This window comes from Lepidochelys kempii, chromosome 1 (assembly GCF_965140265.1).
Source record: "Lepidochelys kempii isolate rLepKem1 chromosome 1, rLepKem1.hap2, whole genome shotgun sequence".
NCBI lineage: Eukaryota > Metazoa > Chordata > Testudines > Cheloniidae > Lepidochelys > Lepidochelys kempii.
Window position 1 is genome coordinate 279,095,687 of NC_133256.1, and position 24,552 is coordinate 279,120,238.

The following is a 24,552-nucleotide window of genomic DNA, read 5'->3' on the forward strand; positions in this document are numbered from 1 at the left end:
GGTGCTTGGTGATGTGTTCAGGGTCTAACTGCTCATCATATGTGGGGGATCCAGAAGGAATTTTCCTGTGGTCAGCTTCTTCACCTTTCACTGCAGCATGTGGGTTGGGACCACTTGCCAGAATTACCTGTCATTTAATGTTTTTGTTCCTTTTGTTCCTTGCCTGTGGCACATAACAGTCGAGGCTCCTGTGGGCTGGAAGACTTGGTCTAATTTTCAGTTGCTGGGTTCGGTGTGTTGGTGCTGGGCGGTATTGGTGGCCTGTGCTTTATGGAGGTCAGATTAGCTGATCTGGCCTTAAATGCTGACTGTAAGGCTGTCATTTATTCTTAGAAAGGGCAGCATTAGAGCCCCATATTTAGCAAAGCTTTTAAGCATCTTCTTAAGTCTGTCCCTGTTGAACAAAATACTTAAGCATGTGCTTAATTTCTCTTTGACATAAGTGCTCTACTGAATAGGGATGAATCAAGGCCTGGAGGAGAGAGGGAACCAGCCTAGCACATTGTACTGTGCAAATGCTATTCGGACAGTAAAGAGGAGCACGGAAAACTACCCTTATCCCTGAATGTAAATGAAATAAGGATTACGTGATGACAGTATAACTCATAAAACAAAATAATCTGGGATGTGTAAAAACTGAAAAAAAGTTACAAAAACAAATTTGAAAACAAGCTATACTTCTTGAACAAAAGCTTATGCCCAAATAAATCTGTTAGTCTTTAAGGTGCCACTGGACTCCTCATTGTTTTTGTGGGTACAGACTAACACGGCTACCCCTCTGATACTATACTTCTTGGTAAACAGTGGTGCAATACAGTCACAGGTTGCTGCTAAAAGATATTTATCAACAGTTACCGCTGTGGGAGATCCAACAAAACAGTTATCTCCTTGTCTGAGAACAGGAAAGAAATGACAGTAGGTGGGATCCTACAGGGTGATAAATATTTGTAAATGTTAAATTAAATGCCTTTAAAAACGTACTTCATTTTTTACCATTCTTCTTGGAAGGAGTTACTTAAATCCTGAGCTCTTTCTCTGTGCTTTGAGTTGCCACTAGACATGTTTCTCCAGATATTTCAGTCAAGTACCTCACTATTTGGAGTGGAAAGTAAATAAAAAGATGAGTATTTTTTCTGATGTTTGTCATTTTAACACAAAGTAAATGGATAGAAGCCGGCTGGGTGGGTTTACTTCTGGCTCGGTATAGAAGATAATGCATCTCGTGATGGGACAGTATGAGTTCTAAATCATAATATAGACACCAATAAACACTCAGAACTTCAAACTACTTGGGAAAACAGTACTTGAGCTGTGAAAACAATTTATTGCCCTTGACCGGTGGAAAGTAATGGGAGCACATTTAGAGTGCCTAGGTTTCCTTCGTAGTTAGCCCTTATATTTACAGAGACCAGGCAGCTGTTAAGTTTCAGATTTTGGTGACTTGTCTACTTGTATCAGAGCAAAGCCAGACTGTGACTGTGCTCAAAAACGTTAGGGAGCAACATCTTTTTCATTTTAAATCAAAAGAGTTGAAACACTGAGACATCAACAGGAAATAAAACATTTTTATTGAATATGTATGTATGCTATTTTAACGACAGCTCTACTGGGGGATTTACTACACAAAGTGAAACAAAATATAAACCACCTCATCAAAAATGAAGGTAAAATACAGCTAAAGTTGTCAGCTCGTGGGTCACGAGCAATATGGCAGGATAAAACACCCCAAACATTTCTACAAGATACAGAGAAAACCCACATGTAGAAACACTCAAGCAGGCAGTAAATATACACAAAGGCAACTAGGATCTTTCTACAGCATCAGATTCTAATACTTTACACAGCTTTGTCAGAAAGGTACATGTGGCTTCTTTGAGGATGAAAATGTCACCTTGGTCATATAGCAGGTTCGGTCTCTGAGAGTCATAGTACATTACAAACCAATTCTCTGGTGACATTCAGTCTGGCAGTATAGGAAGAGAATGCATTAAGAATACCTTAACACACTGAATCGGTTCTGGCAGTTTGAACCTGCAAATTTGAACACGCAAATTTCTTGAATGAACAACTTAAAGCTGGATATCATGAAGCTGAATACCTGTTCTTTGCTGCAACTCTGTCAACCTAGTTCCTTTCTCTGATGGGGTTTGGTCCTTTAAAAAATATTCCAGCTTGACACTTCCTGCGTTCACATATGTTATCTCAAAATATGCCTCAGTTGTACCTTTTCCATGTTTCATGTCAAAAGAAACAACTCTAAAAATGATTGGTGTTGCTATTCCTATATTTTGGAGTGGGGAGAGACTATAGCGGTTTCATATCCATTTTGTGCTTCCCAATTTAATGAGGGTTGGGTTGGTTTTCTACACATGGGCTGAATTCTGTAGGGCTGCACCTTAACCCTCATAAATAACATCTGGAGGGGGTTGGGGAATTTATTTTTCAGCATGGACTCCATTGCTCACACCCCTGTTTAATTTAATATAATTTCAGGCTGTAGCTTTATTTTTTTATTTTTTAAATCACACCTCCAAAAGGTGTATTTGTGCCCCATTTTTTGGTGTTTAGTGGTACTGAAAAGAACTAAGTCTTCAAAGCATTATAAATATATTCACAGTCCTTAAAATAAAGAGTCTCAAAGGATGAGATGTGAGATAAAATGTAATGCCCAAAATGACAGGATGAAATGCTATAATCTGAGATCATATGCTGTCTAGCCATGAGATGAAACTGTCTACAAATGGGGCTGGGGGGGGGAATGTGGAATATTGCACAGTGTTGGACAAAATGCTGTGTGGTCGTCCAAATCTATATAACATCCTTGTCCTACGCATAGCGTGTCAGTTCTAAATTGGTCCATAATAACTAGAACTGCTTGTGCTATGCACTCCTTCAGCAGTGCAGTAGAAGGGAATGGCAGTATTATTACAAGATCACTACGGAATAAATTGATTGCTATCCACTGAGAAAACTACATTTCTAAGCACACACGGCAGTCACAGTGGTACACAGAGCAGTCTTTCAAGACTCTTATGGAATGACTAATAGCTTTATAATAGTGCCATTTACTACATAATAACATTGAAAACATTTAAAAACTCCTCCTGAAACGAGCATCTGGTATACATAAGAGGTTGCTTCAGTTTTCTTGAACTTATTTGTTTTGTTTCACTTGTTTTTAAAGGACAAATTAAAACTTAAGTATAAACAGTATATAAAAAAGGTCACTAGCTGTTCTCTTTTGGCTTACTTTGAAGTGCATTCAGAACTATGGCTAATTTTTGTCTTCTTTTGATGGGATTACAATACTGTCTGTTCACCATGAAACTTGTATAATAAACATACACGGCTGTGCTTAAAAATATTCTGCATTCCCTTCTAATCTGTTAGTATAATAAAATATTTTGTTACAAAGTCTAATGTGCAAACTCATTAGAATCCTAGAGTGTGAAATCACAACTGGAATTCACAGTATGTTAATTTTGTATAAAGGTGATAATGGAGAGCTACCTTTTCTTTTCATGGTTCGATGCAGCATTTCATTACTGCTGAAATTCCCCTCACCCCCCCCCCCCAGCCCCCAGTCTCCTCTATGTTGTTGTTATGTGAAATTATCTCCCATGGAACTGCTTCCTCAATTGTCAGTGTAAAGCCATGATTTCAGTTTTTTTAAATATATACAGAAAAAATGATCTATTGGCTACGCTTCCTTGAGGTCAGCCATGGAACTGCTCAGATCATGTTAAGTTGCCTGTGAAAAAGAAGTCTACAAAATTGGATTCACCCCTCCAAGGTGTACTGCGTAGGCATATCTTGTTCTTTTAAATGGTTCCCTTGAAAGCTCAGATTTAAGTTGTCCTTTAATATGTCAGTGTAACACTACTAGTGCCTTACAAGTTGGAATTTTTGCTGGAATGCAGACGATACAATAGTTACCCTATAATATATTATCAGCTCTCCTATATCTCAGTCAATTTACATAATTTAAAATAGAACATCTTATTAAAAACATCTAGATATACACAGATTAGGAAACGTTTACAACATACAAATACACAAACTAGAAATAAATTCTCAGCATACTGGTATATACACCTGTGTGATACAATAAATAATTTCTGTCATGCTCTATCTACACATCATATTGCTTAAAAGAAGAGTAGATCTGGGGGGCAGTGGTGAAATGAAAGGCCTTTAGAGGGCTCTCTACATTAAAAGTTGTGCAAATCAAAACAGGATTTTAAGTACCACTCATCTGTGTTAGGACGCATGGCTGGAAATGAAAGGACCCATATTACTGAGGTATTTACAGATACTGGCTAAAGAGCACTATGTGGGCAAATGCAGAAAGGCTTCTTTTTCATCTTTTGTTTTTTGTTTACTTCTTGACTGCAAGCATGGCGTCTACCTCTTCCTCAACCTGTAAGGTGTGCCACTGTGCAATGGGTCGCCTTGGGTTGGCCAGCATGTCTGACCAGTGTCGTAGCTCTGCACCAGTGCTGTTGTAGCCCACAAAGACTTTCCCGATAGCATCATTCTTGCCAATCTTGTCATAGTCCAAAACAGTCACAACAACTTGCACTTTCTAAAAGGAGATAACAAAGAGCAATGAGCAAGACCTGCAGGTAAACAGAGTACAGAACTGGAATTCAGAGTTTGTGGGTGAGAAGGGGGAGGGTGGATAGCACAACAAGTAGTAGCAGATTTTGAATGATATGAGAATTCAAAGTCTGAAATAACAGGTTACAAACTCCTATGAATGAAATCAAGATCAAAACAGCCATGTCAATTGATTGGTATGCTTATTATATGGAAGAGATCCTTTGTTATGGCGAAGGAATGCACAGTGCAGCTCAAGAGGTGTCATGCACTAGATGTTCCTTGTGCTCCCCATATCTTGGACACACAGCCAGTGTGTAGGGTGGGTCTTCCACCCTGCCACACCAAGAGGGCTGCACCCTCCCATCTGGGTCTACACTAATTTAAAGCATCATAAGATGATGTAGCTCCTGTTTCTACATGTTTGAAGATATGGACTTTGGAAAGATTCAAAAAGAAAGCAGTGGTTGGCTGAAAGGACCCATGTGAGTAGGGATCAGGTGTGTGTGAAGTAAAATACGATAGCCAGGTATGGGCATACCTTTTGTTATTTATTTTTTTTTGGCCCACTATGAGATAGATCTTCAAAACCACATGCAAATTTTTTATTATCTTAATTAGCTCCGACAGGAAACAGGACTGCAAAAGTACAACCCTCCAGAGAAGGAACCCACGCACAGAGACAAAACACAGCTGTTTATTCTCTCCTTTTTATTTGGGCTTCTGATGTGAAATCCCAACAAACAGAATTACATAGGAGTCAGAGTGCTACTGTTTTTTGCCGGCAGCAACAGAGCATGTGAAGTGACTACTGTGCACTTTATCTACCTATGGAATGGGCTTTCGCACCCGCCTTGGAAGTCAATAATAATGCTACTTAGCTCTTATATAGTACACTTCATCAGTAAACTTTAAAGTGCATTACAAAGGAAGTAAGCATCATTATCCTCATTTTACAGATGGGCAAGTCATTTACTCCTCTCTGTGCCCCAGTTTCTCCAAGGTTGGTCAGTGGCTGAGCCGGGAACAGAAGCCAGGTCACCAAAGCAGGACAACAAACAGCATGTTCCAAGAAAGCTACTGTAGCTGGGTCCTGAGCCAAAGCCCCTCCCACAGCTTTCCTCTAATCAAATTTCTTATTCAAATGGGCTCTGAAGCAATATTTTTTTTAAAAAAAAGCGGAACTTGTGGTTTTTGTGGAAAGATGATTAGACTGGCATAGGCTTGTAGGGCTAACTTGAGCTGTGAGTCTAAAGAGGTATTGACTTCTGAGTTTGTGGGTGTAACTTATATCCTCCCCACTGTGTAGGTTACACCCACAAACTCAGAAGATCAGATTCAGAAGTGTAATTTACAACTTCTTAGACTCGCCTATTTGTTCGTTGCATTTCGTGTTCCAGGCCTCTTTCCTAGCCCTCCAGCATGTTAGTTACAGCAATGTAGACTCGGGAGACCAAATTCAGAGTTGTTACATAAGGGTGTAAATTACATTTAGGCGCATGAGAGTCTAAGGCAAGTCAGGCTAATGTAATCTACATGCTGAGGAGGTTGGAAGGAGATTGGATATTATACCATCTTATGTATTGCCTGCCATATGGCCCAGTCTAAGTGAATCTCAGGTGTCTGTGTTGTGCATTAGTAAGTGCGTGTGTGCTCATTTGGTCCTTACTATATGTCTGAATAGCACAAACATAACTTATTCCCCTAGTGAAACTGGGTTTTCCTCAATAGCATCTGAGATGAAACAGCCTCAGGCTGATTTGACTTAACTGTACACACTTTCCCTTCGAGACTTTCATTTTAAAGGATGAATCTATGACAGTTTTCCTGACTCTGCTTCATGCTATTATAAATGTACACAGCTCCTGGATTCATGACAGACTGGGATTTGTTTCTCCAGGTAGGTTTTATGAATTGCGGGAAAACGTAATTTACACAGAAAAATATTTTTGGTGCCAAGGGGTCAGTCAACCTTTTATTCTAAAAAGGCCAGATCCTGCAGTCCTTACTTGCAGTAGGAGTTCCACTACTATTAATGGGATTACTCCTGTGAGTAAAGGCTACAAGGGCTGAGTCATAATGACTCTTTGTAGCCCCTTCCCATGACAGCGTGCACAAATTAATGAGCCAAAGGAGGATATGACAGCTCCAGGCATGTAAGTATTTACATAATCATTTATGACAGAAGTGCACATCAAACTCAGACTCTCTTCCTTAAGACCATTTATGATAAAATGCAATATCTTTCATGCTTCTATTTCTAGAAGCCAGAATGATGTCTTACAACGTAATGTTGCTTGCAGTGTATTTGCTTTTATTGTCAATGATAGCCCCAAATGGACATTTATGTATTAGATGCAGGGTACGATCATTGCCCTAGAGTGTATTGGCTTTATCTTAGTGTAAGACTGTTTAAAGTTCTTATTATGGTAAAAAATAAAATGCCTGATGTTACCGGGAACCATTAGCCTAATGACTAGCGGAATGGTTTTTTTTTATTGTCATACCCGCCAAGGATGGATACAGTACAAACAGTGATGTGGCCTTGAGGGGGTGGGAATGGAGGGCTCAGAGGACTGATCATGAAATGAGTTTCATCTTCTGGTCACTGGTTCAAATCTACACGGCTTAATTAGTGACTGAAAATCATTGCCATCTGGTCGCTGATTGGTGGCCTATTTGAAATGTAGGTTTCAGTGCAAATGTCTGTGGATATTGCTATAAAAGACCACTAACAGCAATAAGCACCTGTATAAGCAACCTCAGCAGAGTGACCAGAGGTTGAAAGGGCATGGAGACTGAACTATTCTTTCACACTCAGAGGTTAATAGGCAGCTACCCCATTCTGCTCTGCCAGTGTTCAGCTATTTTGTGCTTGTCCTGTGTAGGATTTCACACTCCAGTGGGGTCCACTCAGCACCTTTTAAGATAGCAGTTCACTAAAGTCTTGTTTTTAAAACTCAGTGCTCCAGGATCACCTCTCTCTTTTGCACAGTTCTGTGCGCATGCATACTGGCAGACTGTTCACAAATATACACATCTGAACTTATGATAGGTTGTTGAAAGATGTTATTCTTATCCTGTTTTACGTTCCACATTGCTGCTGCTAATGAGCTGTTTCTACTAGTTTTGACAACTCTGCTTTGCCTCTATGATCCCTCTCTTCTCTTTGCTCTTAATGATCATGGACCTGGTATAACCATTATTCCATTACCTGACATGTTAGTGGAAGTTTATCAAAATGAATGTTATACGTGAAGTACACAAAGGTCACAGAAACATTTACAGTATTCATTTAAATAATGTTTAAATACGTTTTTCTATAAATGAGCCTAATTAAATAATGAATATGATATGGGGAAAATGGCCGAAACTCATTTAACTCCTATCTCTAGAATTTTTGTCAGTGTATTTCTTCTCTTATCACTATCTTCCTGTTTGGTTTTTCTTTTGGGTATCCATTGCTTCTGACCATAAAATGCCAGTTATCCATTTTTCACTGATGAATCAACCCTTCATAAGTTCCGTGCATGTTATCATTTCCCTCTTGAAGCAGTCACACTCATCTAACGTAGAGCGGGGTTGGCACATAGGTGCTAATGAAGGCATGCACACTTCAGAATTAACAAGGTCCCTGTTAAATATTTATGAAGGCTGAGAAATGGAATTCAGAGGAAGGGGAAAGCAGGGTTTGACATTACCTGGATTTGCTCGAAGGGTACCTCAAAGCTGAACGATTCATTGTAGTAGGGGTTCAGAGTGTTCTTTTTAATTGTTGTCTTTTTCTTCTTCAGTCTCTTACCATTCTGCATCAGATGGATTTTCACATAGGGATCTGAATAATTACAATGAAAAAGCGTAGTTAAGAAATGATAATCAAGTTAATGTGTATTGTAGGGGTAGTCAACAGGTGGACTGCGAGCCAAATCCAGACTGCCAGATGCTTTTGAATGGACCCTGAAATCTTTTTATTTACTTATCATTATTTATTTATTTATTTATTTTCTCTGGAGTCTGGACCTTGATTATTCCGTGATCAAGAAATTTGGACCTTGACAAAAAATAATTGACTACCCCGTATAGAGAGTAATCCCTGAAATGACTATTAGGTGAAAAATTAAACATGTTCATAGCAAATAATGGTCATTTTAACAAAGTCTGTATTTACATCAGATGAAATCTGATCAAGTGCTATATCTGGCATTTGAATACAAACTGTACTAAATAAGGTACATACCAGTTCTTGTTATATTCACTTACGCAAAAGTCCAAGGAGGAGGTAAATCCCAACCTCACTCTGCTCTGTGGTATATGACTTCTCTCTCTCACAGCAGCATAATCTCTTTAGTCCAAGGACTGTTACATGTTTGTACAGGGTCTAGCGCAATAGGACCCCTTTCACTGAAATTGGCATCTAGCACTGCTAGAACACAGAGAATAATGATCTGGGAAGACAGTCCCAGCCACTCTAACTCTGCATAGTAGTTCTATCCCAATCTCCCCGCACGTGCTGGTCTTCTTGCTCCCCTGAACTCCCATGTGCACTGGGTTTGATTGTCTGTGGAAGCAGCTAGATTACATAGTGGTAGGGGACTACTGCCCTCTTTACAGACACAGACATATATAACTAAGCATTGTTACTCTCTGCTGAATTCTCATTGTTCATGAGTTTGTATGAGTACTGTACGAACAGATTGATCACCTAATCACAGACTCCTTGCACAAGCTCAACTCCCAAGGAAGTGACTGCTTTGAAAGGATATCTTGGTGCCTAGAACGTCAAAGGGAATTGTGCCTGCTTAGGACATGTGCAACTGAGCGCTTAGTAGATCCTTTTCCTCATTCAGAGAATGGACTTACTGGACCCAGTTCTCCTCTCGTGCCAGTGTAAATCAGGAGTAACTTCACTAAGTCACATGTTTTACACCCATGCACAATTAAAGCACTGAGTGGTAGAGAGAATCAGGCTCACTGTAATGTCCTGTACGTTACTGCAGCCATGACTTGACTAACAACCTTTGTGGCTTTAGATAGCAATTCTGCAATGTAAGCCACAAGGAAGCCTCTCCTAGGGCAAAGTAACAGGATCTGTGCCAAATGCCTGCTAGTTGGAAGTCGCTCTTGGCATATCTTGCATGAAGGTTCTTATTAAATTATTTCTATCAAAGAGAGCATCGCTCCCTTCTATGAAAGCAGGGAGAGGGAGGGAAACCAGTGAACACTTTGTTGTTAAATTTCCTTATCTTTACTATGAGTACACAATCTTTCAGGACTGTCCAATGGAATTGGTGCCTGAAGAATCTGGGAATAATTGCATCCTCCTACAATAAGGAAGTATTGTGTGAAAAGCTTTAAAACTCTCCTGGCTGTTTCTCAGTAGAAGAGTTATTGCCCCTGCAGCCTCAACACTGGGTTTAGCACCTGTGCTTTTAGGGATTTGATGGTGTAAAGCCGATGGTTCTCTGCTCTCTGAAAGAAGTGGTCTAGATTGTCGGTTTTGCTAAGTGTAAAGTGTAAAGCTGGTTTGAAATAAAAGACCATTTCAGCATCCGTACTGGTTGGAAAACAGTGGTAAAGAAGTTTAGGGTGTGTGAAAAAAATCACAAAAGCAAAGGACTAGTTTCATAGAGACTTAGGAGCCTAAATGCCACTAACTGCTGGCCTATAGAGTCACTTTTTCTCACTCTCTCTCTCTGGCCCAATACATACTTAATTATTTGCATGTAGTGGCTTGGTTTGAAAAAGAAAGATTGAGAGAGACCTCACCCCAGAATATCCCAGTGCTTGGGGAACTCTCATGAGAGGTGGGAGAGCCAAGTTCAAATTTCTTTTTCACATCAGGAAGAGGAGTGATTTGAACACGGGTCTCCCTCCGCCTGGTGAGTGCTCTAACCACTAGGATAAAGATTATAAGGGGGCAGGAGGGAGGTCCAAAGCAGCAGCTGCCACCACCACAGCAGCAGCAGTACCAAAGTTGTGTCTTTCAAAAACCTTCTTAAGTGCCTAACTCCAGGAGAGGGTTAATGGCTGTGAATCTGGGCAGAGGCAGGATCTTCCCTCAAGCCTAGATTTAGGCACCTAAATCACTCAGAGGGTTGGGCTTAGGCCACACACCTCTCTTCAGCATTCCCTAGCATTAACAGCTTTCTGCTCAGCTTGCTGGCCTCTGTGAATCTCATTCTTATGCTCCTAACTCTCCCCAGACAAGGTACAGGGAACCTAGGTGACTAACTTGGGGCTATGGATTCCACTAGGCAGCAAGCCACCTAAAAGGTGAAGTGGCCCATTAATACCTCTGTAGTCATAGGACAAAGGGAGGTTTAGTGAGTTACACATTGTTATGGTTTATTACAACAAACTGTAACCCACTAATGCCTTATTTTGTCCTTGGGCTACAGGGATGTTAACCATTTCACCTTCACTGGTCTCTTAGAATACGTGCTAACTATTTGTGCTAAACAATCTGTTCCACCTTGTATTTAGTTGTGACACTCTGAGGTCTGGTCTACATGACAGACCTATATCAGTATAAGTACATTGCTCCAGGGTGTGAAAAATCCACACTCCTGAGCAATGTAGTTATACTAACCTAACCCCCTGTGTAGATCAGGCCTATGCTGACAGGAGAGCTTCTCCTGCCAACACAGCTACCACCTCTCAGGGAGGTGGATTAACAATGTCGATGAGAAAGCTCTCTCCAGTCGGCATAGGGCATCTTCATTAAAGAGCTACAGTGGCGCAGCTGTGCTGATGCAGTGTTTTAAGTAAGTGTAGACATGCCCCGAGTACCTTTCCTAGACCTGAAGTAGAGCTCTGTGTAGCTTGAAAGCTTGTCTCTCTTACCACCAGAAGTTGGCCCAATGAAAGATATAACGTCACCCAACTTGTCTCTCTAATACCTTGGGACCAACACGATTACAACAACACTGCATGTAACCTGAAGTAGCCATTCACCTTAGAAGGCTACAAACTGCTACAGAGAAGCATGGTGTTAGAACTTAAATTAATAATAAAATTTCAACCAGTAAGGCATACATAAGAACATAAGAAAGGCTATACTGGGTCAGACCAAAGGTCCATCTAGCCCAGTATCCTGTCTTCCGACTGTGGTTGGTGCCAGGTTCCCCAGAGGGAATGAACAGAACAGGTAATCATCAAGTGATCCATGCCCTGTCACCCAGTCCCAGCTTCTGGAAAACAGAGGCTAGGGACACCATCCCTGCCCATCCTGGCTAATAATAACACTGAAGGTTATTACTTTGTTGTTTCCCCTGCTTATTCTAGGGAAAAAAAGAAAAAAAAAGCCTTACATCATTACATAATTCAACAAATTTTATAACTACTAGCAAAGAAAGATTGTATCACACATTTATAATTAAAAATATTTCCTTTAGATTGTGGGATCATCCCTCTTGAGCAAAGCATGACAAAGAATATGTAAGGATTTAAAGGAAAGGATTTTTCAATTAAAAAAATAAAATAAAGATATCCATTTTAAAAAAGAATCTCTCTTCCACAAACTAACAGAAATTGAACTGCCTGAAGCAAACCATTGCAAGAACACAGGATAACAGAGTAAAAATAATGATGATAGACTGTTCTTTATCTGAAAAGTCACAGAAAAATATTGCAAGTGATTTTCAATGATAAAGTTTAGTGAAGACATGTATACTTTCTAGTTTTACCAAAGGCTCAATTCTGCCAGCATTCCTCATGTTGAGTATACCTTATATGTGAATAGTCTAACTGAGTAAGGTGATCTCAACATGAGTATGGGTGACAGACCTGAGCACAATGGACAAGAACCAAAATTGTACAGCATGAATGTACACACAACTCACAAGGCAGAGTGAACTACTTGGAATCAAACTGAGACAGGGGCCCAGATTACCTCCACAATGAGGCAGTCTTCTGTTGTGGCTCTCCCCTGGTCCATGTGAAAGAGGAAGGACTGTATGTGTGGAACTCCACAGGTACTCCTCTGATAGGGCTCCATGGTGGATAGGACTGGCCATGCTCCCCTGCTAACTTCCTATTAAGAGGACTGTGGGATTAAATACTAGTTGCTTCTACTTCAGTTGCTCTCTCATTAACATTCTATTCACATGTGCAAAAAAGCTGTAAAAATCTTCACTCAAATTGTGCATCGTGGGTTTTACAAAAATATCTCAAGGGAGGCTAACAAGGCAGCTTTTAAAGCATTGGGGTGCCAACCTGACATCCTCTGCTTTGTTGCAGTTTACCTTAAAAATATCAGGATGTTATTTAAAGGAAACTAAAAGATCTGTGCTTCCTCTGAAATAGAAGTTGAAGTAGTCTCAACTACGAGGTAAACACACTGTTATTGACTTTAGAGTCAGTGCTGCTAAAATACCAGAATCATTCCAACTAATACCCAGATCACCACCACTTTGTGGCCTGGGTGTATTTAATTTGTTAGATAAGAAAAAACAATGATGTATGTGACGTTCAAGTGAAAATAATGTGTATCACAGAAAATGGCATGTATCAGTCAATCATCTCTGTTGGCAACATCTAAAATTCAAGGTCAAGATAGAGTCTGTAGAGCGCAACAAAATGGAAATAAAAATATTCTGACAAACAAAATATGGAGCTGGAGAGCCTTTGTTGCGGATTTTAAGATGAAAATCAAGTTGTAGGTGATTAGTCTTAAATGAAAAATCAGTATTATTTTCCTTCAGAAAGAACAGAATTTATAGAACTCATGAATTTCCAAATCTCCCCACTGTATTTTCCACTGAATGCATCCAATGAAGTGAGCAGTAGCTCACGAAAGCTTATGCCCAAATAAATTTGTTAGTCTCTAAGGTGCCACAAGCCCTTTTCTTTTTATAAAAATAGTGCTGATCTTTGATCAACATTTGTCAGGCCTCTGTTCTGTGGTAATCTAATCAAAGTATGAAAAGCTAGCAGATAGAAAGTTGACAAATTTGGAAAATGCTGTAGGTGAAAACACTGGAAACTGATTACAAGAGTGACTACTTTCCTAGGAGTGTGTATGATTGTTTAAAAAATAAATAAATCTGCACCAGCCTGAGTGGAGATCAGAAAAAAAAACACCCCCCAACCTCCCAAATTCCGTAAGTCTTGAGTGAGCCAGCATGCTTATTAAAAAAGGAAAAACCAAGCCAGACTAATCTAGTAATAAATGCAGTTGCATAATCATAAAATTTCACATGTCAAAATAATATAAGTCAGATAATACTTGGCAATTAAAACTGGTAATTTGGCAGAAACATAGCGTTAGAATTGCAGCATAACTCCTGAGAGAGAAGCACAGCAGGGCAAGCCCTCCATGTGGCTGCCTTACCATGGCTGGATTTTCCCATGGATCTTGGGACATCCTCTCTCCTTGGAGATTAACCAGCTTCTGATGAAGTGAGCTGTAGCTCACGAAAGCTTATGCTCTGATAAATTGGTTAGTCTCTAAGGTGCCACAAGTACTCCTTTTCTTTTTGCGAATACAGACTAACACGGCTGCTACTCTGAAACCTCTCTCCTTGGGCACACAATTCCCTCCCTTGTGAGAGGGGATGAGTCAATATGATGCGTGTGGCTTTCAAGCCATGGATAATTTGCCTTAACTTTTCTCCTTCTGTGTATTTGTGTGTGGGAGAGGATAATTAAGGCCTCAGAACTAACCTCTAATGAGTGTTGAGTGATCACATGCATGGGTTGTCTAAAACAATATGCTTTAGACGAAAGGAAAGCCTTGGACCTGGAAGGAAAGCCAGAGGGTGAAAGATTGAACTCTCCGGGGAAGCAGCAATATATGGCACAACGGCTAAGAATCAGTACAAATTCTGTGCTGCATTCTAGATTTCATAAAAGTTATGATTTATATTCATTAACTCATGCTGCTGTGCCTTCTACATTTCTCCACAAATGAGCAAGATGTAGTGTTATCTTTTAAGAGCAGCTGACTTCTCAAGGAAAACACTGAAAAACCTTCTAATTAGAAACAATTCTTTTGGCATAAAATATAGTTTGTTTGTTTTTTCTTGCCAACAATATTTGCATGAAAATGGGATTGTTGAGTCCTTGGAGTTTATTTGGTGCTTAATGTTTATTCCTCAGCCACTGTTAGGAGTTCTTTGATTGGGACATCATCACAATTTCCATAACAGCATAATTCACTTGAGGGTTATCACTTGAGCCAGATCTTGAGAGATGCCCAGTATCTTCTAGGTTCAGCTGGGGGTGGGAAAGGATGGGCTGCAAACGTGCCCATTTTAGCACCCTGATTCTGTGGTGATTTCCCATGGCCCCAGCAATACAGTGCGGCCTTTAAAGCCAGCCTAACCAGCATGCTGGAGATTCTGCTACAGAGGGGAGTTCCTGAAAGCTGGCCTTATGTCACCCCGTGGGATAGTGGCCGGGGCCGGGGTAAAGAGTCATTGATCAGGTTAGTCTAAGGCTGCCAGAATGGCCCTTGAGCATCATATGCAACTGGGTTGCTCAAGGCTGCTCTACCTTCTGTCAGAGACCAGGTCGGTGCTTGCTTACAGCCCCTCCTTTGAGGCCTGAACCAGATGCAGCATGGCCAGGCCTTGGAATTTGTTGCCCATGAGGTCTATATTTTTACGTATCTTGACAGACTCCTACTTCTTTACATATCTTTAAAAAAGACCCTTAAAGGAGGAGCCCACAGAGTGTTGAATTTTGAGATGAAGCATTTTATAAATGTGTTTCCAGGAAAATTAAACATCTTTCTCACAGAGTTGTGAAACTTTTTCAATAGCAAGGCCTTGTTTATACTACAGGGAATTCACATTTATAGGCTACATTCACAAAGAGACTTAGATGCCTAAATGCCTCTTCAGGTGTCTACATTCCAGAATCAGGTCCATGGGGATTCACAAACCACCTGCTCAGCTGCTACTAATCCCTCTAAACTTGCTTAAATTTGCTTGGTACCTAATTTTTGAAGTAGAAGTTTGCCAGGCATCTATGTTTCTGCCTCTGTGCATGTATACTGCAGCCCCTTACTCCGTATCTAGACGCATAAGCCTCAGTGCAATGCACAAACAAGGGACAGATAGGTGTCCCTCCGTCTAACTCATCTATGGAGGCTGATCTGGTAAGCATGCTCAGACCTCGCCTACTGAAGCAAGCCCCTATAGGTGACCTCGCACAAAATGGCTAATGGGGTGGAAGAGGAGGAGAGGAAAGCTGTTGAAGTTGTTCCACTGTGAATAAATAACGAAAGAGTCCTTGGGCGAGAGGCAGAGAGCGAAAGCATGGGAAGGTGTGCCATGCTCACTTCTGCGCTGCCTTCAGAGCTGGGCTCCCAGCCAGCGGCTGCAGAGCTTCCTGCAGCTGGGGAAGGTTCCCAGAGGTGGGCTTGACCTGTCCCCGTGAGTGGCCCCTGCAAGAGAAGAGGAAGTTCTGTCCCTCCCCAGCGTGGCCAGGATTAGCAGCTGGAGCCCGGCAGAGGGTAGGAGCCCTCGGCTGGGGCGCCCCAGCCCTGCCCTTCCCCTACAATACACAGATATCACAGGGGAGATCAGATTTCATGGTCCATGATGTGTTTTTCATGTCCATGAATTTGGTAGGGCCCTATTCATATCAGAGCACTCACCTGAGGGGTGGTAGATCCCTGTCCAAAAACCTTCTCCCTTTAGGCAGAGGGGGGACTTGAACCAGGAATTTCCCACATCTCAGGTGAGTACCACAACCACTGGGCTAAAAGTGATGAGAGAGCTGCCCCTCCTTCTCCTTTGCAAGAACAGCATAGGCACCTAACTTCAAGAGAGGGTTTGCAGCTGAGAATCCCAAGCAGAGGAAGGCGCCTCTGTGCAGCCTGGACTTGGGCCTGGATCTGAAGCGGGGGGAGGGAGGGGGAGAGAAAGAGCTGAGCACACATCCCTCAGCTTGGCGTCTCCTGTGGGCTAGCTTAGTGACTTTTTGTGAATCCCAGTCTAAGGTGTATATCTCCCCATTCATTGAATAGAGAGCCTAAAAGCCTAACTCAAGCTTTGTCAGTTTCAGCGATTTTCTAGGCACCTACAATTTATTCAGCAGCACCATCTTTAAGTTTCTTTGTGAATCCAGCCCTGTAAGTACTAACAATAGCCTCTATGCAGCAAAGGAAGTTAAAATGGGGAAAGAAGTCAAACATGATTCAAAAATAATAACCTTTCACTGTTGTACAATTAAATGAATATGAAGTTGGTCTTAAAACGCTGAATCCAGAGAATCAGAGAACATTGAGGCGAAGGAGGAAAACTGACAAAGAGCCAATGATTTATTCATCTGAGAATTCCAGGCTGGGATTGCTAACCATGTAAAGCAGACAGTAGAAACAGAATTGTTCAGAGTGGCCTGAGGGCTATTTAGACAGAAGCTGAGGCTGTAATTCCATCCACAGTGGTCTCCAACCAGAATTGTACAAAAAATGTTAGAACTCCAGATGGGGAAAGATGCATTAAATGAAAAAAAAAAAAATAAAAACCATCCCAAAACAACCCCTGCCCCCAAACTTAGTTAAAAACTGCACAGCTTAGTGCTTATGAGCTGGAGGTAAAGTTTACTGCCAAAGAATGGGCAATTGATCTGTCTCACTTGAATACTGGCAGCCATTTCAACCTAGCTTCAGCTATGCAAAACAAATTGTTTTAGAAAGCACAGTAAATTTGGGCTGAACCCAGCAGCAAAACATGCCTTATGTTTTAATCCTGAGCCAAAACTAAATGCCCTGCTGCAATAGTAAAGCGACTGAATTAAGCACTTTGATTACAAATGAAATTCCGAACTGCAAAGCAGTAAACCTGTTTCCATTGCATCAGATGGGGTACCAGCTTACTCAGTTCAAAGGGGGCAGTGCTGCTTGTTGATCAGGCTTTAAAAATATCCAGCATGTGCTTCTAGTTTGGGTAAGAAGAGGTAGCAATCCTTCAATTTTAGGCAACAACAAACAGCAACAACAAAAATAGAAAGGAATGGTATTATACTTTGAGACTATGCAAAACCACAAGCAGTGCAGGTAATAATAATCTAGCTGCAGTAGATGTGACACTAAATGATGGCGAGCATGAACTAGTGGGTACAACTCAAACCTACACATTATCTTTAATGGAATCTTTCTCAATACATGAATTCAAATTGTGTGGCTATAAACAGTATCACAGGGACTGATTTCTAGCTGAAAGACTCAATACAGAGGGAAGTGGCAATCTATCAAGCTGGAACAAGAGGTTCAATAGGGTGCTGCCGGGATCGGTGCTGGGCATGGTTTTAGTTAACATTTTAATGATAATGATTAATGCTATGGAAGAAGAAGGGCTAAACAGGACATTAGTTACGTTCACAGATATTATTAAATTAGGTGGTAGACCAAATATGAGCAGAACAGAGAGAGAATACAAAGGGGCTTGGAAAGGTTAGAAATATCAGGAAGCCAATGGGAAAAAAGTTTCTAACATATTTGCGGAATATTAATCCATTGCACAGTGTGGGTGTGGTGTGTGCATGGTGCGTGCATGTGTGTGTGTGTGTGTGTGTGTGTGGGTGTGTGTGTATGTGTGAGATGTGCAACACAGAAAAGTCCTAAAATGAAATTAGTTAGTTTTGGGATGCATAAGCGGAGGCGGCAGAAACCACAGAAACGGTTTCTTGCTGAAGCATCTGGAATACTGGTACAGTTCTGAGCTCTCCAGAACCAGGACAGCTATTTAACAAAGTAATTCAGAGAAAAATAACAAAAATGATTAAGTGACTGTGACTGGAATGACTGACATGATGAAAGAATAGAAGAACTAAATGCGTGCAGCCTGGCCAAATACTGACTAAGTGGGGTTATGATGCTGTGTGAAAGTCAATAAAGGTTGAGGAGAGGAATTGTTCAAAGTGTCAAAAGGGGGCATATAACTAGGAGAAATGGGGGTGAAATTAACTAAAGCAGGGGTGGCCAACCTGAGCCTGAAAAGAGCCAGAATTTACCAATGTACATTGCCAAAGAGCCACAGTAATAAGTCAACAGCCCTCCATCAGCTCCCCTCTTCCCCCACTCCCAGCGCCTCCTGCCCACTGGCAGCCCCACAGATCAGAGCCTCCCCTTCCCTCCCTGCACCTCCTGATCAGCTGTTTCGTGGCATGCAGGAGGCTTGGAGAGGGAGAGGGAGGCGCGAGGGCATGGCAGGCTCCGGGAAGGAGGCGGGAAGGGGTGGAGTGGGGGCAGGGCCTGTGGCAGAGCCAGGGGTTGAGCAGTGAGCACCTTCCGGCACACTGGAAAGTTGGCGCCTGTAGCTCCAGCCCCGGAGTCGGTGCCTATGCAAGGAGCCGCATATTGACTTCTGAAGAGTCTCAAGTGGCTCTGGAGCCACAGGCTGGCCACCCCTGAACTAAAGGAAGTTTTAGATTGAACACATATCAGGAAATAAAGTATTATACTAGAACAGTCTCTCCTGGAAAGTGGTTGAGGTCCCACCACTTGAATCGATTAGAAATGGATGGGATAAAGCATTGTAAAGTATATATTGCTATAGGGAATAATCCTGTATTGAGAGGGGCATTGCCTCCCCAAATGACTTGATAGATTTTTTTCTTTATCTCGAGTTAACTCCCCTCTACATTCTCAGAAACTAGTAATTGAGACCAAAACAATGTCAGCCAGGTCGCTGTGAAGTAACAAGACCTGATCCAATCCCAAACTGACCTGAGGGCAGGCAACACTTTCATTATCACAGGATAAGAAAAGAGAATCTGAGTGACAACGTTTATCAAAAGGAAGTATATTAACAACAGCAACAAGTCCAATTAGTTTATTAGCAATTTACTGTTGCAAAAATGTACATTTCATGTGATAGTCTTCTAATGCTGGCATCATCATACTACAGCTTTGTGGCTTGACAGCATATCAGCATGGTTCTGCTTTTCAGTGCAGGAAAAAAGGATGATACAATGTTTAAGAATAATCTCTCTCCTCCTCCCCAATTGAGAGAACTGGAAGCAATGTATTTGGAAAGAAGACTGAAGCAGAGAAAAAGGCTTCCCGTTCTGCAGACTACTGTGCTATGACTCTACCTACAAGCTACTCTTTCCCCAAATTCAGTAAACATGGTTATGACTGGATATGAGGTACTCCTCATCCAAAATAAGTGTGTTGGAGAAAAAGCAGAGAGGACAGGGAGATGATAAAACAGGAAAGTAATGTATGAGTGATTAAAATGTAATTCATTTAATTTAAATTCACATCTATATAGTTACATACATTATTTTTCAGGCCTGAATAATTGGTTTCCTTACCTTTATACTTTTAATGTGTACGTTTTATGGAGAGAAATGTGCAAAACTACAGATTGCACAACAGCTATAGAATTTTGTTTAAAAGCCCACTGCTGTGGTTTTATGGACCATGTTTTTCTTAGCTGAGCTTAGGAAAACATGCCGTCTTTTGACATCCGACAGCATGAAAGAGGCATGTTTTATGACTTAAATCATTACGTCAAAAATATAAAATCAATGACATCTAATACTGTAGGAATGCTGCAGTACAGAAAGAATAAAAAAATACAGTCCTGGAGTTTTCTTCTTATAGATTCTGCAACTACAAGTACCATCAAAGAATCCTGATCTCTACACTTCACAGCTGAGCAAGAAACCAGTTCTAGTTACGCTTGATCAAAGCTGGTATTTATTTTCAAGAGCGTATCATGACTTTCATACCACAGTTTACTCATCAATGGTTTTATATAAAAAGGATCCTACTAGCTCACATTTTTTTCTTCTTCTCAATCTGAAACAACTTCCCTTTTCTACCTGAGAAATTCATATATACACGTAGCTCAGTGATGTGGGTTTTTTTAAGTGTCTGCATTTTCCTAGCAATTACAGCTTTAAGGAAAAAAATTCCACGTCTTCAGTGTATTTGAATGATTGTTGTGTTGCTTTTGCCTGCCAAAACAACTAGGTCACCAACACCAGGAGAAAATATTTGTTTAACCGATCCCTCCCTCCCAACACACACATATACACCCCTTCCCTAAGCAGCCTTTTCTGAACACACGGTGAACAGTTTTGTACTGGTTTCCATAAGGCTAACAAAGGCAGGAGCAATCTTTAGAGTCTCAAAGCTTATATCAAGAATCCTACATTTGAAACCTAAAGCAATAAGATATGGACATCTAATTCTGCATTCTCAGGGATAGAGGACACGTTCCCCACTCTTTGCTTCCCTGTGTGGGGGCTAGTGACAAATGCAGCCGGTGTGCTTCTTGTTGCCTCCTTAAAGGGGGAGGCCCTGGAAACTGGCAGAGGGGCTGGCACAGGGAGGAGCACATACTGCACCCTTTCTAGGTGTGAAAAGGGCTGTTTTGGCCCATACTCCCTTGACACTCCTGGAGATATTGGCTCTGTGCAGATTAGGAAAAGTGGGCAAGTTTAGACAGGGCTTAGTTACCACAAGCTAGAGAAACCCAACTTGACCACATTTTCTAGTGCAAGGCAACACCCTTCCCTCAGTTTTAGTAGATTGTGATGTAGTTTAGGCTCAGTTCGCACCAGCAACTTGATCTTGCCCAGTATCTCCCTGTGGGACGCAGTGCCTTGTCACGTTACCCTTTATTGTGCTAAGTTGTTTATAGCCACAATCTGTCCCTTACTATACTAATGGAAAAAGAAAAGGAGTACTTGTGGCACCTTAGAGACTAACCAGTTTCTTTGAGCATAAGCTTTCGTGAGCTACATGCTTATGCTCAAATAAATTGGTTAGTCTCTAAGGTGCCCCAAGTATTCCTTTTCTTTTTGCAAATACAGACTAACACGGCTGCTACTCTGAAACCTATACTAATGGAAGCGTGAAAGACAACTCACAGATGTTATTCAGAGATTAAGCTTCCAGGATTTACTGTTTTGCCCCACTTCATGATTTCTGCTTCTAAATAATATTAATGATCAGGGCTCCAATTCCTAAAAATGTCTCAGTGGAACTTTAGATTGCAACTGTGCTAACTGGTAGCAAGAAATTAGTTGAACAAGAAACAAGTTGACGTCTTCAAATCTGGTGAAAAGCAATTTTGCTGTTTCACAATAAAACGAACTTCTTTCCGCTCTCCACTCAAATCTGAAATGTACTGAAGGCAGACTTTGAACACAAGTGCTTGCAAAGATACATCTGGGGCTTAGGTGCATCTCTTCAAGAGCTGTTTGTTATTCTTCTTGAAAACTAGCAGCCGCTAACTTATGATGTTCAGTTCTCTGAACAACTGCAATGTGACTGATCTTCAGACCTCAAAAGATATATACAACTGTTGAAACTGTTTGGAAGAATGAACATGTTATTTATTGTATAACACCATATGTGTGAATGCCAATTTACAGACAGGTACAAGATGAAAACGTTTCTGTCTCATACACAATAGTTCTGAAAAGTATTTCAGTGCTAATATTCAAGGCAGAAAAAGCATTCAAGGCTATCAACAACAGAGGTGAGAATACTCCAACACCAAGAACATTATTCCTGTTATCAGAAAAGAAGGCCTGGCAAACTGCATCATTAGAAAAAGGGAGAAAGTGTTTCTGATAATGTGGTCAGTACCTTGTGGCCCAATGTATCTCAGGATGCTTCAAATTCTTCCCACCATTCACCAATACAAGTAGATATTTGATTGACATGTTGCAGTTTTGCCACTTACTGCATCTCACTTTGGCTTAAAAGGCAGTGAAACATGACACAAACCATCAGAAACCTGAAGATACATGATAGTTTTCAGCTACAAATTCGGACTGCAGATATTCAATTCGGTATGAAAGTGGGCAGGCAGATCTTGTGGTTCACTGACTACTTCGATTAAATTTGAGCAGTTCAGCATATTTCTGTTTGCCATTCTATTGAGACAAGATCTGGACACAGTCTAGTCAAAGGACCATCTGCTATGTCAAAAAACCAACAACCCATAAATCATGTATGAATTTCAGAAGACCTTTGAAATTTCAGAGTTAAAAAACTGAGTCTAGTTGTTTGAGATTATTACACTTATTTGCAGGGTATGACAACTGATAAATGTTTGTATTGAAGCTCAATAAAATGATATGATAGCTGGGACAGGATGGATGGTCTTATCTATCCAAGTCAAGGCACTGCTTATTGTAAGTGATACAGGATAGAAACAATGGCAGAAAACATTATGATGATGGAGAAATATTTAATTTGGGTCAAATTTTCTATTTAGGTGCCTGTGTTGAAATCAATGGGAGTAAAGTGCCTAGGCACTTTTCAAAATCCCACTAGGTATTTATCTGTATCTTTAGGTACCTAAATAGCTTTGAAAATCAGGCCTTTTATCTCTGAATGCTGAGAATTGGGATTGTCACCTGTCAATACAGTAATAGTTTAAATTCTTATTATTTACTGTCCATCCAGAGCTAGGGCAAATGGCAGCAAGAATCTTAAATATGTGGATGCCGGTAAGAAAGACCAAATGGTCTATTACCAAAAATTAAAACCCCCAAACACAAAAAAGTGATCAGTGTAAGATTCAGAAAAGACTACATTTGCCTTTATGACACCTCTTCTACAGAAGCTAGGTTGCTAATAGCAACAGGAAAACAACAGAGAGGCTTAAAGAGGATATAGTTTTAAGAAATATTTATCCGAAACCAGACTACTACAAACTGTTCATTATTTTGGGTGAAATAAACTCCCCACTCCCAAGTCCCAAAGGATTAAATTTCTTCAGTGAACAGGGCCCCCACAAGGTTATTGCTCAAACAGCAAAAATTTTTGGATTTGGTGAAGTGGCCAGAAAATTATCTGGATAGCACTTAATAAACATTACAAAAGCTGATTATAAACAACTGATCTTAGCCCGATCCAGTGAATGGACAGCAGATATTTCACAGCACTGAAAAGTTTAAAATGTTTTAAAATACTTTTTAAAATGAAATCTCTAATTTTCCTCAATTCCCCTAACATTTCATTCCTTGTGCTGTAACTAATCTACTGGTACTGTGACAGCAGCATGCTTTCAGGCTATACGCTAGTATAATACAAACTTCATCTAGATAGAGTAGACTTGGTAAAGAAAACCTCAAATTATTGGAAATATGATTTCTGAAGTGGTCAAGAAAGTCTGCTCAGGAAAATAACAGAAAACAATGTGTAGCATTGGTGTAAAGCGGTGATTTCAAGAGTAATGAAAGCACAAACTTTTAGAGTATGCAGAGTCAATTTTCTGTTCTTTAGTAGTGCAAGTACACAGATCTTTGTCTCTGCAGGATTCTTTTCTTGCTGCATTCCACAAGCTGAGAGGAGCTCTTTGGAACTCATACAAAATCTCTTGCTACCATATTAGGAATCAAAATGTGTAGCAAAAGCTTATGGCTGAGTGGGGATAATCAACAGGGAATGTGTTTGCCTTCCAGCTAAATGAGTAAAGCAAAATGGTTGAGGAAACAAAATAAATAACAGTAGTAATAAAAAATGACTAGTAGGCTTTAGAATAGTGCCCCATCACTTCTATCACACTTTCTACTAAATCTTGGCTAGAAACCAGCAGATCTTATGGACACACAAGAAAACCTTGTTACTTCCATTTTGTTTTGCCTCTGAGTTAAATACCCGTGAGTCACACACCAATCCTTCGTTTCAAACCGTCACTAATATTTTTAATAAATCCTTTTGGGTCAGATACACAGCCCATATTACAGTGAAAAAACTGAGCTGGTGTTAATTGGCATAGCTCTATTGAAGTAAATGTCAGTTCACACCACTTGATAATCTGGCCATTCAATTTCTACTGAGATTTCCTGTAATCACAGGTGTAGTAATTTTTTCACTGGAGATCTGTCTTGTACTTCATAGAAAATCTCATCTAAAGAACATGCTTTTTAAATGATCCAGCCCTTTGTGTCTGAAAGCAGAGCTGTAATACTTGATATCATACTTCAAGACATATCTATGGATGCTTTTTGCACCATCTCCAGTAACAGATA

At 40.6% G+C, this 24,552-nt stretch overlaps 1 protein-coding gene across 9 annotated transcripts in view; it reads right to left on the minus strand.

Annotated features, from left to right (window-relative positions):
- Positions 1 to 1,547: 1,547 nt before the first annotated feature.
- Positions 1,548 to 24,552, minus strand: part of SYT1 (synaptotagmin 1) — a 512,267-nt gene continuing 489,262 nt past the window's right edge. For all 9 annotated transcript variants that reach the window (XM_073327692.1, XM_073327691.1, XM_073327688.1 and 6 more), the window contains 2 exons: positions 8,301 to 8,434; positions 1,548 to 4,585 (listed from right to left, as the gene is read on the minus strand). In XM_073327692.1, the coding sequence (XP_073183793.1) occupies positions 4,379 to 4,585; positions 8,301 to 8,434 (341 nt within the window). In that variant the 3' untranslated portion in view covers positions 1,548 to 4,378. The remainder of the gene's footprint in view (positions 4,586 to 8,300; positions 8,435 to 24,552) is intronic.